General features: G+C 36.8%; 1 protein-coding gene across 3 annotated transcripts; it reads right to left on the bottom strand.

Moving 5' to 3' along the window:
* Positions 1 to 217: 217 nt before the first annotated feature.
* Positions 218 to 13,615, bottom strand: loxa (lysyl oxidase a). Of its 3 annotated transcripts, none has more exons than XM_058790253.1 (8): positions 13,261 to 13,615; positions 5,856 to 6,510; positions 4,747 to 4,855; positions 4,140 to 4,277; positions 2,385 to 2,541; positions 1,144 to 1,239; positions 934 to 1,049; positions 218 to 838 (listed from the first exon to the last, which is right to left on the bottom strand). In XM_058790253.1, exons 2-8 carry the CDS (start codon positions 6,454 to 6,456, stop codon positions 832 to 834), a joined length of 1,224 nt encoding a protein of 407 aa, XP_058646236.1. In that variant the 5' UTR covers positions 6,457 to 6,510; positions 13,261 to 13,615; the 3' UTR covers positions 218 to 831. The 3 variants fall into 3 exon arrangements, with proteins under 3 accessions (XP_058646236.1, XP_058646235.1, XP_058646234.1); XM_058790252.1 differs by lacking the exon at positions 13,261 to 13,615 and adding an exon at positions 6,611 to 6,754; XM_058790251.1 differs by lacking the exon at positions 13,261 to 13,615 and having other exon boundaries at positions 5,856 to 6,754.
* Between the last annotated feature and the right edge of the window lie 667 nt (positions 13,616 to 14,282).

The raw sequence follows: 14,282 nt of genomic DNA, 5'->3' as shown, positions 1-14,282 counted from the left end.
ATCTATATATAAATTTGATTTAATTTTAATTGTTACTTATTTTTATTACTTTTAGAAAATACTTTAGAAATCACACAAAACTGTAAAAAACAACAACAGCACATAGAATATTTACTTTGAGTAAACATTTTCTGAAATTGTAGCATGATTTATGGATTTAATTATCGCAATGTGAGAGTGGCAAGTCAAAATACAAGACAAAGTCATTTAATGAGGCTTAGTGTGAAGTTATTTATTCAAGTAATTTTCATTTCATATATAAAACGTGTTGTAGTAATATGAGCATCTGTATATAAATATCTACTTAGAATACACAACTAAAGCATAGCTCTAGCACACTAAAGCATGTTTTAGGTAAAAAAAAAAAACCCCAGTGTGGATCAATATCTGAAGGTTTAATGTTTATAATTTATCAGTCTGAGAGAATGATGCTGAATGATTTGGGGAATGTGTGGTTTCTCTGCAAACTGTGGTGGTTTCTGGTAGTATAACCACCATTTTCTCCAAATTTCTATAGGAATCTAGCACAATATGACCCTAGACTCTTTATTTTTCTTTTTTCATTTTTGCTTAGTAATTTCATAGCAAAAAAAAAAAAACAACAACAAAAAATGAATAATGCAGTTCACTGTAAAACTGGACTTATGCCTCAGGCTTCTATATTCTGTGGCACTGTCGACACTAAAATGCCCTGCTGATTATTGGCTCTCACAAACAGGAAAGTGGCCCATGATCGGCGTCCATTCATCTGTTCACTTTGTCGCAGGTTTTTATCATCAAACTTCTTTTCTGATGATCTTTCCCTATTCCTTAGGATCCTTTAGTAGATTCTTAATACCTGAAATAAATATAGCATATTAATGTCTCTGGTTTAACTAATCAATTGAAATATAATGTATACAATATGAAATAAATGAAGTATCGCCTACTCACTGTGAAATATGACATCCTGAAACATAAACGTAGTTTCCGGTGTAACGTACATCACAGCGCACATTATTGTTACTGTAGTCCGACTCTGGCACCTGGTAACTGGGATTTATACTAACCTAACCAGAAAAAGAAAAACAGGCTGTAAGTCAGGAACGTGATATTGGAATTTTTTTGAATGCAATAACTCTTTATTTGATTAAGGCAAAAAACCTTGAGGATGTAGTTTCCAGGATTCACATCAGTAATATCTATCCACTGGCAGTCGATGTCGGCATTGTAAGTGTCGTAACATCCTGGACTCAGGCCCTGGAAATACAATAACAGTATACTTTCAGCATGCACATGTAAAATGGTTACGGTACCTTGAAGTACAGTGTAAAAACTAAGGTATGAGCATCATACAGCATCATGGTCATTTTTCAAGTAACATGGTATTACCATATTATACCATCACTGGACCATAGTAAGTATAGGGTCAAACATTTTTCATTAAGGTCACTTTTTTCTTGCAGTATCTATGATTCATAATATTGAATGCAAGGATTTTATCAGGTAATAATTTGCTTACAAAATAATTCAACGCTATCTCATGACCAATTCGTATGAGTTTTACGAGGTGGCTCATTTGTATGAATTTATACGGCCTCACTTGTACGATTTTGTACGTTTTCTGTGAGGGGTGATTAGGGGTGGTCATTCGTACGAATTCCTATAAATTTGCCACCTCTTAGAATACGTCCAATTTTTCACAAAACATATGAATTTGTGCGAGCCAGGTCATAGAATTCATACAATTTAGCCACCTCGTAAAATATTTACGAATCGCCGCGAGATCGGGTTGAATAATTACACATTTTTATTCCATGTTTGTCAAGAATTTAATCTCGACAAACATGGTGATTCCAGAATGCATTGTGAATCCATCCAAAATGGCGGACACTGCAGGAGATATATTAATTAAATACGTAATATCATTCAATATTGAATTCTTATGTTTGTTTGAGTAGTACCCTTACAAAACTTAACTATGGTTTTACTACAAATAAAACCAGAAAACCATGGTTGCTATAGTTAAATGGTGGTAATCACAAATTAACCTTTGTTTTGCTACACTAACCATAGTTTAACCATGGTATTTGTAGTAAAACTGTTATACAAATGGTAGTCAATACGAGTCTTTCAATGAGAAGCACTATTGTTATCATGTACAAAGTTTCAAATCTGTCACATAAGGTTTAATTTTAGTTATGTGGTTTAATGTATTTCTTATGCTTATTTGAGTAGTGTTGTTAGCTTAGCAACATGCTAACCTCAAAGCTTTAGAAATCCATTGTGAATTGAGTCTTCTGTGTGTTTTTCACAAAAGGCAATATTTCACAGGTTTAATTTCAGTTATGTAGTTTTGGAACAGTGTCATAGAAGCATATACATAAATAATAAATGAGAGTGACCTGAGTGTGGGAGGTGCAGGCGTATCGTCGGTAGTAGCCGTAGTCACAGGACGTGTCCTCCAGACAGAAACTGGCCTTGTGTCCCTCAGCTACTCTTCTCTGAGAACTGGATTCCAGCAGGTCATAATGACTGAACTCATCCATGCTGTGGTAGTGCCTAGAAACAACAAAGCAAATCAGGTTATCATCATGCAACACTTCCAACTGGTGCATTTCAAATTTTGCCTGCCTCTGGGAATCGCATTTCTAGATGGGTTTGTTAATAGGATTTAAAATGCCTGCCATTCATTTTCAACACTTTAATCCAGTTAATGAACTTCCTAAACACTGGGACATATATCAGATCTTCAGGAAGAAAAGAATGTCATGCGGAGCCTTCCAAAAGAACTCCATGGCCGATGTGTGAGCAGGAATTTACACCACAGAAGCCTCTGCTTATTTCACCTCAAATAGTCTCAATGGAGATAGTCAAATTGTTAAAGGGACAGTTCAACAAAAAATGAAAATTCTCTCATAATTTACTTTTTTTCATGTTCTAACCACAAAAGGAGAATATTTTAAGATGGTTTTTCATGCAGTTTTTTCCCCAGGCAATTACAATGACTTCTGAGCTTTAGAAATGTTGCAAAAGCACTATAAAAGCATCATAAAAGTATTTTATATGATTTGTGTGTATTTCAAGCCTTCTATATTTCAAGCCTTCTAAAGCTAAACAAGAAACAGACTGAAATTTGATCTTCCCCTTAAGCTGTTAATTTAAGAATCACTGCTGCCAGAGTTATTGAGTTGAATTAGAGCAGTCTGACCTGTCTAGAAATAATTCATATTTGTGAACAATCTTTCTGTGAAATGGATTATTCAGAACTGAAATCAACGGTTCATTGAATCATCAAGATCCAACTCAAAAAAACAATTCATTCACAAATCAGACACTGTTACACAAATGGCTTTAAGAAACTAGAAATATTGCACACAAGTAATGCTGACTACTTTAATGATGTTTTGCATCATTTTTGAAGCTTAAAATCTCCAGTGTATATTGATTGTAATTATATGGGAAAAAGCGACCAGTACATTCTTCAAAAATTCTCCTTTTATACAGAATAAAGAAAGTCATACAGGTTTAGAATGAGTAAATTATTTTTAAAAAAGTAATTTCTGGGTGAAATATTCCTTTAAACCAAGTGGAAAAACCATGGCATAGCCCAAAATCACTTCATGTTATCTTCCTGGACGATTCAGCAGCCCCAGCTCTTAAAATAAAACACATTTTGTGCAGTATAAAAAATAAATAACAGCTGGAAAAGTTCATATTATGAAACGTCAAATAAATGCAGGTCAGCACACAGATCTTATGCCTCATTTATGCATAAGACCTAAGGTCATTGTATACACTGGAGCTTGTCCAAATGTATGCCGTAGTTGGTGGTGAGACACGGCTTACTTCATTACGAAACTATGCAGTGAGCCATTACGGAGTCAACTGAAGTATAAGCAGCAATAGTGGGCCTCTTCTAAGTGTTTTCATTCAGACAAGAACACAGACCTTTTTCCCTGTAAAAACAGCACCACCAGCACTAGATTCAGATATCAGTCAGATACAACACTCAAGATAAAGCTTCACATTGTTTCGCCTATAAGGAATTCAGATTATTGCATCATATCTGCTCCCTTTAGATTTCTTAAAAGTGGTCTGTGATGCATTACTAAACCTGCAACTGCAGAAATGGTTGAACCTGTCAGATTCTGACTTACTGATGGCAGCTGTGCCATTCCCAGGTGTAGCGCGGCCGGCTGGGAAGGAAGTCAGAGGTTCCTTGGTTCTTGACTCGCTGCGGGAACCTCAGCAACATACGCGTGTCATAGTCTCTCACGCTGGATCTGTATGCAGAGCTGCTCGACAAAAACAGCCCAACGGTTACAAAATATCAGACATTCCTTAAGTTTCTCATATTGTCCTAACAGCTTTCAGAATGTGTATCTTGGCCCCATGGCCACATTTCAAGTGCACATGGAACAAGTACAGATGCACGTTTCCAAAGAAAGACTGGACTATTTTCTGAGTGCCCCAGTAATGTGTTTCGCAGTCATGCATGTGATCATTTTTCCATGTAAACAGCTTTATGTGAAATCTGTTTGTAGAGTTTCTCACTTCCCATCGTGGCAGGACTTTTCGTTTAATTCTTTCCCCTCTCACAGAGCTGGTTTGAGTTATAGGATGTTCCTACCACATGGGTTTTAAATAGGTTCTCATGACTCATCTGTTACACTTGGAGGAATGCGGGCACGCTAACTCTCTCTAGTTGCAGGGCTGCACCAAAAATCTTGATTACGTTCTTCTGGTTTATATCAACAATAATACCTAGCCAAGCAGTTTTCCTCAGCGGCGCATCTGAGATTGTACATTGGAACTCTCTGCACGTAGGCGGACGCTTGGATGTAGTATGGGTCTCCAACAAGATCAGGCAAACCTATGAAACACTGAAATGTTTTATTAAAAGATACAAGAAAATGCACAGAATTCAAATAATTACTTTTAAAACAGCTTAAACTAACCTGACCACCTGCCAAGTCCCCAAAACCCCTCGAAAAACCATCAGACCACCCTGACAAGCAAACCACCTTAGCCTGTTTTATTCCATTATTTTAACCCAAGAGTTTCAATTAAACTAAACACAGGTAATTATGCAATTAAAATACAAGAGGAGGATCCGATGGCGTCATGCTCTTTTGATTTATAATATAGGTGCCGAAACTTTTAAACACTTTTTTAAACTTTAGAATTCTTCATATAGCTTGAATGGTATAGTCTCATAAATGTTGGACAGATTATGCATTTTGCGACTGGATGAGATTTGACCAAAATTAGACATTCAAACTGTTGATTTCTAAAACAACACTGCAAATCATTTTTAATCCAGAGTGGCCTGTTATGCAATGTAATAATCAAAGATCAAATTAATAGTATTTTTTATTTGTTTATTTGTCCTATTATTTATTTATTTTCAGAAGTTGCCAAATCCACAAAAAAAATAACGTTTGAATAAGCATGATGAAAAAATTGCAAAAAGTAAAGACAGACAGACAGACAGACAGACAGACAGACAGACAGACAGACAGATAGATAGATAGATAGATAGATAGATAGATAGATAGATAGATAGATAGATAGATAGATAGATAGCAGACAGACAGATAAATAGATACCAGACAGACAGACAGACAGACAGATAGATAGATAGATAGATAGATAGATAGATAGATAGATAGATAGATAGATAGATAGATAGATAGATAGATAGATAGATAGCAGACAGACAGATAAATAGATACCAGACAGACAGACAGACAGACAGATAGACAGATAGATAGATAGATAGATAGATAGATAGATAGATAGATAGATAGCAGACAGACAGATAAATAGATACCAGACAGACAGACAGGTAGACAGATAGAGTCGGTCCTTACCATGCTGGAAGTATCTTGTACCATATCCCGGGCGCGGTGCAGGACGCGGTCTCTCGTACGTGTCATAATAGTTATAAAACGGGTTGTCCGGGTCACTAGACTTGTATGGGTTGTAGGGATCATCTCCAACCATCATTTCATCGTCCAGCGCGGGTCTCTCGGTGCCGTTGACTGATGTTTGCAGCTGCTCCGTCTGATTCCTGCGCCCGCGTGATCCTCTGGCGCGCGCTCCACCTGATAACCAGCGCGCACCGATACCTGACTGCAAGTGCGCGGAGTGGCTCTGGGAGGACCGCGAAGAAGAAGCAGCAGCAGCTGCTGAGCCGTCGGTTCTCGTAGCCGCATCATCGTTGCGGACGATGGCTATCGGCCTGGCTTGCGTCTGCTCTTTGTTTCCGTCTCGTTTTAACGGTGGCTGATATTCCGAGCCTTGACTTAATATACTAAAGAGTTTGCCGTTGTGCTGCCATTGTATGGTTTGTCTGAGAGCTGCCGCTCCACTGTTGCCCTGACGCTGAGAATGACCAGTTTGTACAATGCAACTTAATAAACACACATGCGCAAATGCGTAAATTAAGGTGTCAATTAAACTCGTACTCATTTTTTAATGCTAAATTGGCTTCTCCAGTTCTTCTGCTTGCCGACGTTCCAGTAACTGAATTGGGGAGACAAAAAACTGGGCTAAGTTGTGCTCTTTCATAAAGCTTGCTTGAAAATAAAAAATAAAAAATAAATTAAAATCAAGTGAAACTTACATAACGGAAAGGTGAGATCTCAGTGCGACCTCCTATTGCTCTGCACTTGGACTAACTGATGCGCAAGTGAGAGGGAGGAGCTGATTTTTTAAAGTTTCTTGTTATACAAGCTCCGGTAACGGAAAAGCCCCGTTCTTATGAAACTGTAAAACGTGTTATTTAACATGTTCAAAAGAAATATGTAAAGAATTTGTAAAAATGACCTAAAACTGCTGTCATCGTGACCTATACTTTACACCATGCAGTACAAAAATGTTTGTTGACATTTTCCTCAGTGCAGTGCATTGCCATATGCATACACATATAAAGAAAAATAAAAGGGAAACTAGTATAAAATGTATGTGCCATGTATTCTCAAAAAATAAAAAAATAAAATAAAATAAAAACGTGGCTACTAAACTGCTTTATTGTTCCTTGATTATCTTGATCATTATTTTCCAACATATTTATAAATAAATAAATAAAAAGAAACCAAACTTACAGTTTGTTACTTTTTGACATTTTTAAAAATGTTATATAAAAATCTAAATATTCTTTTCATAATAAATACAGATATAAAAAAAGTTTCAGATCATTACATTTTCTTCAAAATATTATTAACAAAGTTTGGGGAAAGATAAAAATGGTTTTTGGATCAGCATTTCCCAACATGTTGTGCTATGACAAATCTGACTTTTGGATGAACCTTTAAGAGGCACTTTAAAAAAAAAAAATTTAGCAAAACGTCTCCATATATCAATGTTCTCATGAGGACTGCAAAGTAAGCAAAACATTGTCTGTTCAGGAAGTTGTTGCTCATTAAACGAAATTCGTTTTTTATTTTCCTCCTATAACTTTCACTAAATTTTATTACTTTGAAGCTCTTTTCTGAAAGCAAAGTCATGTGTGGGGCCTTCACAGCTTTATGAGGTGCTACATTAAACATCACATGTGCTTAGGATCTCCATGTCTTGTTGGAAACTGTTCTACATTCGTCACATGATGCACAGTTTATAACATTCAATCACAAACTCACCTGGGCCACCCAGACCTTAACGTAGATGCCTCCTTCCACTCTTTCCCTTAACTGTTACGTACTCTCATCTGACCCAGCTACTGCCTTATACTTTCCCATGAGCAATGCATCCTATGGCTTGCAAAGGAACCATAATTGCTATTTAGAAAAACGTAATCAATGGTCTCCAAATTCTGTGTCTAGCCTCTTAAACCACTCATGCCCAGTGACAAACCGCAAGGACCAACATTGCACGACTAGATGGAGAGGTTTCCAAAGTCCTTTCCCCCTCTCTTTTCAGCGGACCAACAGAAAATATCCTTTAAATTGAAGGCTTCACTGAAAGCGTGTCATAAATTACATGGATTATATTTCATTGTGGCCTTCGCTCTGAACCCATAGACTATATATTATTTTTGTCAATATAAAATGAATCCCTTTTAAATGAGCCATTCTATATTCATCATCCAAGAGTGCAATGAACTTTCATTATGCAAACTCTGTTGTGGACACTAGAGGGCACATTTTCACTTAACAATAGTATGGAATTCTTCTGTTCTTTGCAGACATACCAAAGATTTGCTAATTTATTTAGAACAACTTGCCCGACTTTCAAAGTTAAAATAATGCAAATGGCCATCCAAAATGTAGATGAGTTTGTTTCTTCATCGGAACACATTTGGAGAAATTTTGTATTAACATTAATTTAGTCCAAACAGCTCAAAAAAACATCACAATAATTCACAAGAAATGTGAGTAAAATATGAGTCAGAAAGACGATTGGCACAGTTATGCAGAGGTCACACAGATTCGACCACAATTTCAAAAAGAAGTAACTATGTCTGTTTTTGAAGCAATTGATAGCAAAATTTTGGAAGAAATAGTACAGCACCTTAAATCGTCAACCTGCTATCTTGACACACTTCCCACATCTTTTTTCAAAACTGTTTAGAAGCAGAACGCCTCACTTCTTTCTGGGGACTTTTCCAAACTCCCTGAAAACTGCAGCTGTTAAGCCCCTTCTGAAAAAGCGCAATCTTAATAACACCATATTGAGCAACTATAGACCAATATCAAATCTTCCTTTCATAGGTAAGATTATTGAAAAGGTAGTTTTTAATCAGCTGAACAACTACTTAAACTCAAATGGATACCTGGACAGTTTTCAATCTGGTTTCCGAGCGCATCACAGTACAGAGACAGCACTCATTAAGATAATAAATGATATTCGTTTTAATTCTGATTCTGGCTAAATATCAGTTCTGGTACTACTAGATCTTAGTGCTGTGTTTGACACTGTTGATCATAACATACTTCTAGAGAGACTGGAAAACTGGGTACTCAAATGGTTCAGTTCATACTTAGAAGGCAGAGGTTATTATGTGAGTATAGGAGAGCATAAGTCTAAGTGGGCGTCCATGACATGCGGAGTCCCACAAGGCTCAATTCTTGCACCGCTCTTGTTTAGCCTGTATATGCTCCCACTAAGTCAAATAATGAGAAAGAACCAAATTGCCTATCACAGCTATGCTGATGATACCCAGATTTACCTAGCCTTATCTCCAAATGACTATAGCCCCATTGACTCCTTCTGCCAATGCATTGATGAAATTAACAGTTGGATGTGCCAGAACTTTCTTCAGTTAAACAAGGAGAAAGATGAAGTTCTCAAGGTGAATGCATACCTTTACTCTAGGGGTCAAACAGCTAAAAATCAAGTCAAAAATCTTGGTGTGATTCTGGAGACAGACCTTAGTTTCAGTAGTCATGTATCATTGCAAGAATTAGATGTTTTGTTTCCAATCAAGACTTGGAGAAACTTGTTCATGCCTTTATCACCAGCAGGGTGGATTATTGTAATGGTCTCCTCACCGTCCTTCCAAAGAAGACCATTAGACAGCTGCAGCTCATCCAGAACGCTGCTGCCAGGATTCTGACTAGAAGCAGAAAATCTGAGCATATCACACCAGTCCTCAGGTCCTAACACTGGCTTCCAGTTACATTTAGGATTGATTTTAAAGTACTTTTACTCGTTTATAAATCACTCAATGGCCTAGGACCTAAATACATTGCAGATATGCTCACTAAACCTAACAGACCACTCAGATCATTAGGATCGAGTCAGTTAGAAATACCAAGGGTTCACACAAAACAAGGGGAGTCCGCTTTTAGCTATTATGCCACCCGCTGTTGGAACCAGCTTCCAGAAGAGATCAGATCTGCTAAAACATTAGCCACATTTAAATCCAGACTCAAAACTCATTTGTTTAGCTGTGCATTTGTTGAATGAGCACTGAACTGAACTAAAAACATTTTAATGATGGATTTGTTTCTTACAAACATGGATCTTTTCACTTCACAAGGATGGACTGGAGTGGTGTGGATTACTTGTGATGTTTTTATCAGCTGTTTGGACTCTCATTCTGACAGCACCCATTCACTGCAGAGGATCCATTGGTGAAAAAGTGATGTAATGCTAAATTTCTCCAAATCTGTTCCGATGAAGAAACAAACTCATCTGAGTGAGGGTAAATCTTCAACAAAAAAAAAAAAAATATTAGGGGTGTCAACGTTAACGCATGCGATTAATCACATTTTTTTAACGCGTTAATATTTTTTTTAACGCAAATTAATCGCTTGATAAGGTTTGAAGGTTATCTATCAGGTGTGATGAGGGTACAGCGAGCCAGTGTTTCCAGGGTAACGGCACAAGTGGGATATTTTGAAAAACAGTCGCAGGAAAAATTACAGAGCCGTTTTGGGCTACTTTTTTTTTTGTTAACATCAAACAACGTGAGTTTCAGCCAGAGCACATGTTAAGGCTTTTACACAGCAGAAATAAACATGACAACAGCCACTATAGATTATATAAGATAATAAACACACGATTACGATAGATATGGTCTGTATGTGATTTTCTTGAGATTGAATGTGTACATCTGAAATGCTAATTTGTGCAGCAATATAAAAGGCTATAAATAGCATATTTTAACAACAGTAAACGACCAAATTTCACATGTGATCGCAAAAGGAAGTTATTACAAACACTCGATGGTGGTTTGAAGTGAGTTCTGAGTAAAAGTGTACTATTAATATCATAAATTGTCTTATGTAGCATGATGCTAATGTTAGCCCTAATGCAGCTGCAGAACAGGTCCAATTCTTCTTCTTAATGCATTTTGTCATAATACTTCACGTAAGATCGCAAGAAGTGTTTTGTTGTATTTATTTAGAAACACTTTTGATAATAGTTGGGTAAATGTATAACCTTAATGGGATTGAAGCGATGTCGCTTGGTAAACATTTTATTGCCAGTACAAAGGCTGATAATGGCTGAATAAAAACAAAAGAATAATAATGATTATGTCTCATACCTGGCGGAAGTGTGAAAGGTTCTGTTTCCTTAAACTAGTTTGTCATGCATTTCTTTATTTCAACACATTTACAGGTAAATCCTAGTATTTTAAATTTGCGATTAATCATGATTAATCACAGTCCACGACTGTGATTAACGCGATTGAATTTTTAATCGATTGACAGCACTAATATATATATATATATATATATATATATATATATATATATATATATATATATATGTATGTATATATTTCTATACCCATTAAAAGGCACAAGTCCTTTTCAGAAGATTTTGATATTTGGCTATATTGGGCCTATGTGGTCCTTATCAGGACAGGAGACTTTTATCTCTTTAGGCAATACATTTTAATATTGCTTTGGAAATAATTGTATAGCTATATATTATCTATATTATTTGGCTAATTCTACTTTCACAATATTATTTTTGTCCCCGTTGTCTATATTTGTATTATTACTAGCCATTCGGACTAAACTTACTTTCTTCTGCTGCTTTCAAATAACAGCTTACAATATCACCCTATTATGAGAGAGAGAAAAAAAACTAAAAACGCAGACAAGGCCAGACTACAAAACCACTGATGTTCAGAAGAATTTCTCTGGAAATCTAATGTTTAGCCATAAGTCTGAGTTAACTTTGAATTCTTCTTTTGTCACCACCAATGATAACATTGTGGTTTACTCCTACCCATGAACAGCCCCCATTCCATGGGATTTATAATGAGGGAATTCAAAAATGACCTAAAGGGAATGACAAAAATGTTTAGAAGGTAGTATGGAAAGACATTACTACTTGGTGTTCTGCGAAAAGAGAGAGGGACTCCTCCCCTTGTTCACTCTTGATGAATTCTCTCCCAATCCAGCCTACACGTGCCGAGTGCCACGTAGCCCAGTGTGGATGTGCACAATACCAGTTAAGGCTTTGCTCCTTGCCTCTGAGTAATGGAAACCTGCTGTTTTTCAGGGGAAATCATCTGAAACGAGCTGCGCCGAGTTACTATTTTGATACACTTCTTACAAGTTATAGATTTGTTAGGCGTATATTGGTTAATTTACAATTTAGGTTGCTTAAAAATGTTTTATTATGCTATATGAATTGATAACCAGTGTAATGTTAGTAAAGTCAATCATAAAATAAATAAAAAAAATTAATAAGCCTATAAAAGCTGTACTTGTATTTTTTTATATAAGTTCATGAAGTCCCATTCAAGTGGTATTTCCCAATAGGGCCACAGAACATTCCCCTAACGTTAGTATTTGGTTCTCATTTGGTTATTTTTGGAAACCAAATAATGACGTTCGGTAACTAGAACATTCTGGGAACAAAAAACAACTTTGTCAACATGAAGGTCTTCCCTTTTCCTCTGAAGTTCAGGAAAGCGATTAATGTTTTTATCTTGCTTGTGTAGGTTTTAAAAGTGCGGTCACGTTGCTCGCAGGCAAAACCCAGTCAGTTTCAATCGGAAGCTATTCGGAGTTTCGCTTGAGCGCGAAAACATGCACCATGCAGATTTCGCTCCTGCTTCATGCGTCGCTATAATAATGATAATGGACAATTTGATGTGCTATTTAAATTGTCTGCTAAACCCGACGCGCTCCAATTATGTGTCTGACTGATGATTCCTCGCAGCTTTACCTCATTTCCTTTTGACTACCACTTTTAGGCCGTTTTTGTTTTCAGCAGACGACTTTTACTGCATTACCTATCAACTGAAGAGAAAGCAAGCAACGTGGACAGAGGAACTAGGTTAATTACTTTCATATGTGGTTCTACTGCCTGAGGAAAGCTGCCAGAGAAGAGGGAAGCCCGGCGCTGAACGTACCGGGTGATGTACGAAAAACAACAGCGACCCAGTACAGCTGGTTCTGTTCATGTGGCTCTCAGACGACGAGCACAAAGTGTTTTCTATTTTTCTTTGACGCAGACAGACTGCAGTTGACATGTCAGACAGCTACACTGGAATGCAAGACTTTATTAAAACTTTTGAAACTGGCCTTGTGGAATATGAGCAGATATTCGGAGCCTGCGCTTCATTCTCTGAATACCCCATCTGAGTCCTGTTGAGGAAAAACACTTCCATTTATCTCTTTGAATGCGCCAGCAGATCGTGGAGGAGGATAGGAATTTATGGTTTTATTTTATAATGCGTTGCCATTTCAATGTGTTGTTGCAATGTACTTTACATTCATTTTATTCTTGTCATCGCCTACCACTCTTGAGCCAAGTGCAACGTTTTCACATTGTTAAAAAAGTTCATCTGAGACTCACATAGCCTACCTCCTAGAAAGTTTGGGCAGACGTCCATTTTTGTGCAAAATTAGCCCCACTGGCACGTTTCAGCATTACGCAGACGGTTCAGGGAGGTCATGTAATGTTCGTATGGCCCAGTTTGAGTTTAAAGTCTTGTGTGGGTGTCACTGATCTCATGATCAGTAGAATAAATCAAAGTGTTTAACCAATTCAGTTCTCAACACTTCACTGATTGATGGGTACTTTGATGACACAACTGGAGAACATATTGCATGGCATGGCTTTAACACAAAACATGCTTCAGACTAAAAAACAGATTTCCCGATTGCTGATTGGTTGATGCAGCATTCCAGCTGTGACATGATTCACGTGTTCAGATAACGGTTCAGTGTAGCTTGCATGTCAGCCGCTATATTTTAAAGCGGAAATCAGTTTGTGTAAAATATGTTTTTTAATTTATACATACATATACACACACACATATATACATACACACACACACACATACATATATACACATACTTATCAGATGACCTCATCATGATGCATGTGCAATTCAGCAAACTTGAGTTGGAAATATTTTTAATGCAATTTTATGTAAAAATGTATTTTTTTTCAATATAATGCAAAAAAAAAAAAGTATCTCTTCCATCACACTAGAAACGCCATTTGCACTGCTTGCAGTATACATGGTATAGTGAGAGTAATATTCTATATGGGATATGCTATTCCAAACACTTCCACAGTCACTTTTCACTATGGTGTAGTACTAGCGCCACCTGTTGGCAAAGTTCTGTAACTATCAGCTTCTAGCATCTGCTTCATGTTCACTTTTCAAAACATTTTATATTTGAAAATATCTTAAATCCCTTTGTTCTTTACTCTTGTGAATTGAAATTAATTTCAATCAATTTAGTCTCCCTACATTATTTTAGGGATTCTGAATTTGGACAGAATCATTCAGAAACACACATTACAAAACATTAGCCTACTTGTATGGCAAGTAAAAGAAGGGCTAAAGCTGCTCTAAGGATAGTTAGGTTTCTAGT

This window comes from Onychostoma macrolepis, chromosome 10, assembly GCF_012432095.1.
Source record: "Onychostoma macrolepis isolate SWU-2019 chromosome 10, ASM1243209v1, whole genome shotgun sequence".
In the NCBI taxonomy this organism is placed as follows: Eukaryota; Metazoa; Chordata; class Actinopteri; order Cypriniformes; family Cyprinidae; genus Onychostoma; species Onychostoma macrolepis.
This window is presented reverse-complemented; position numbering and strand designations above follow the sequence as displayed.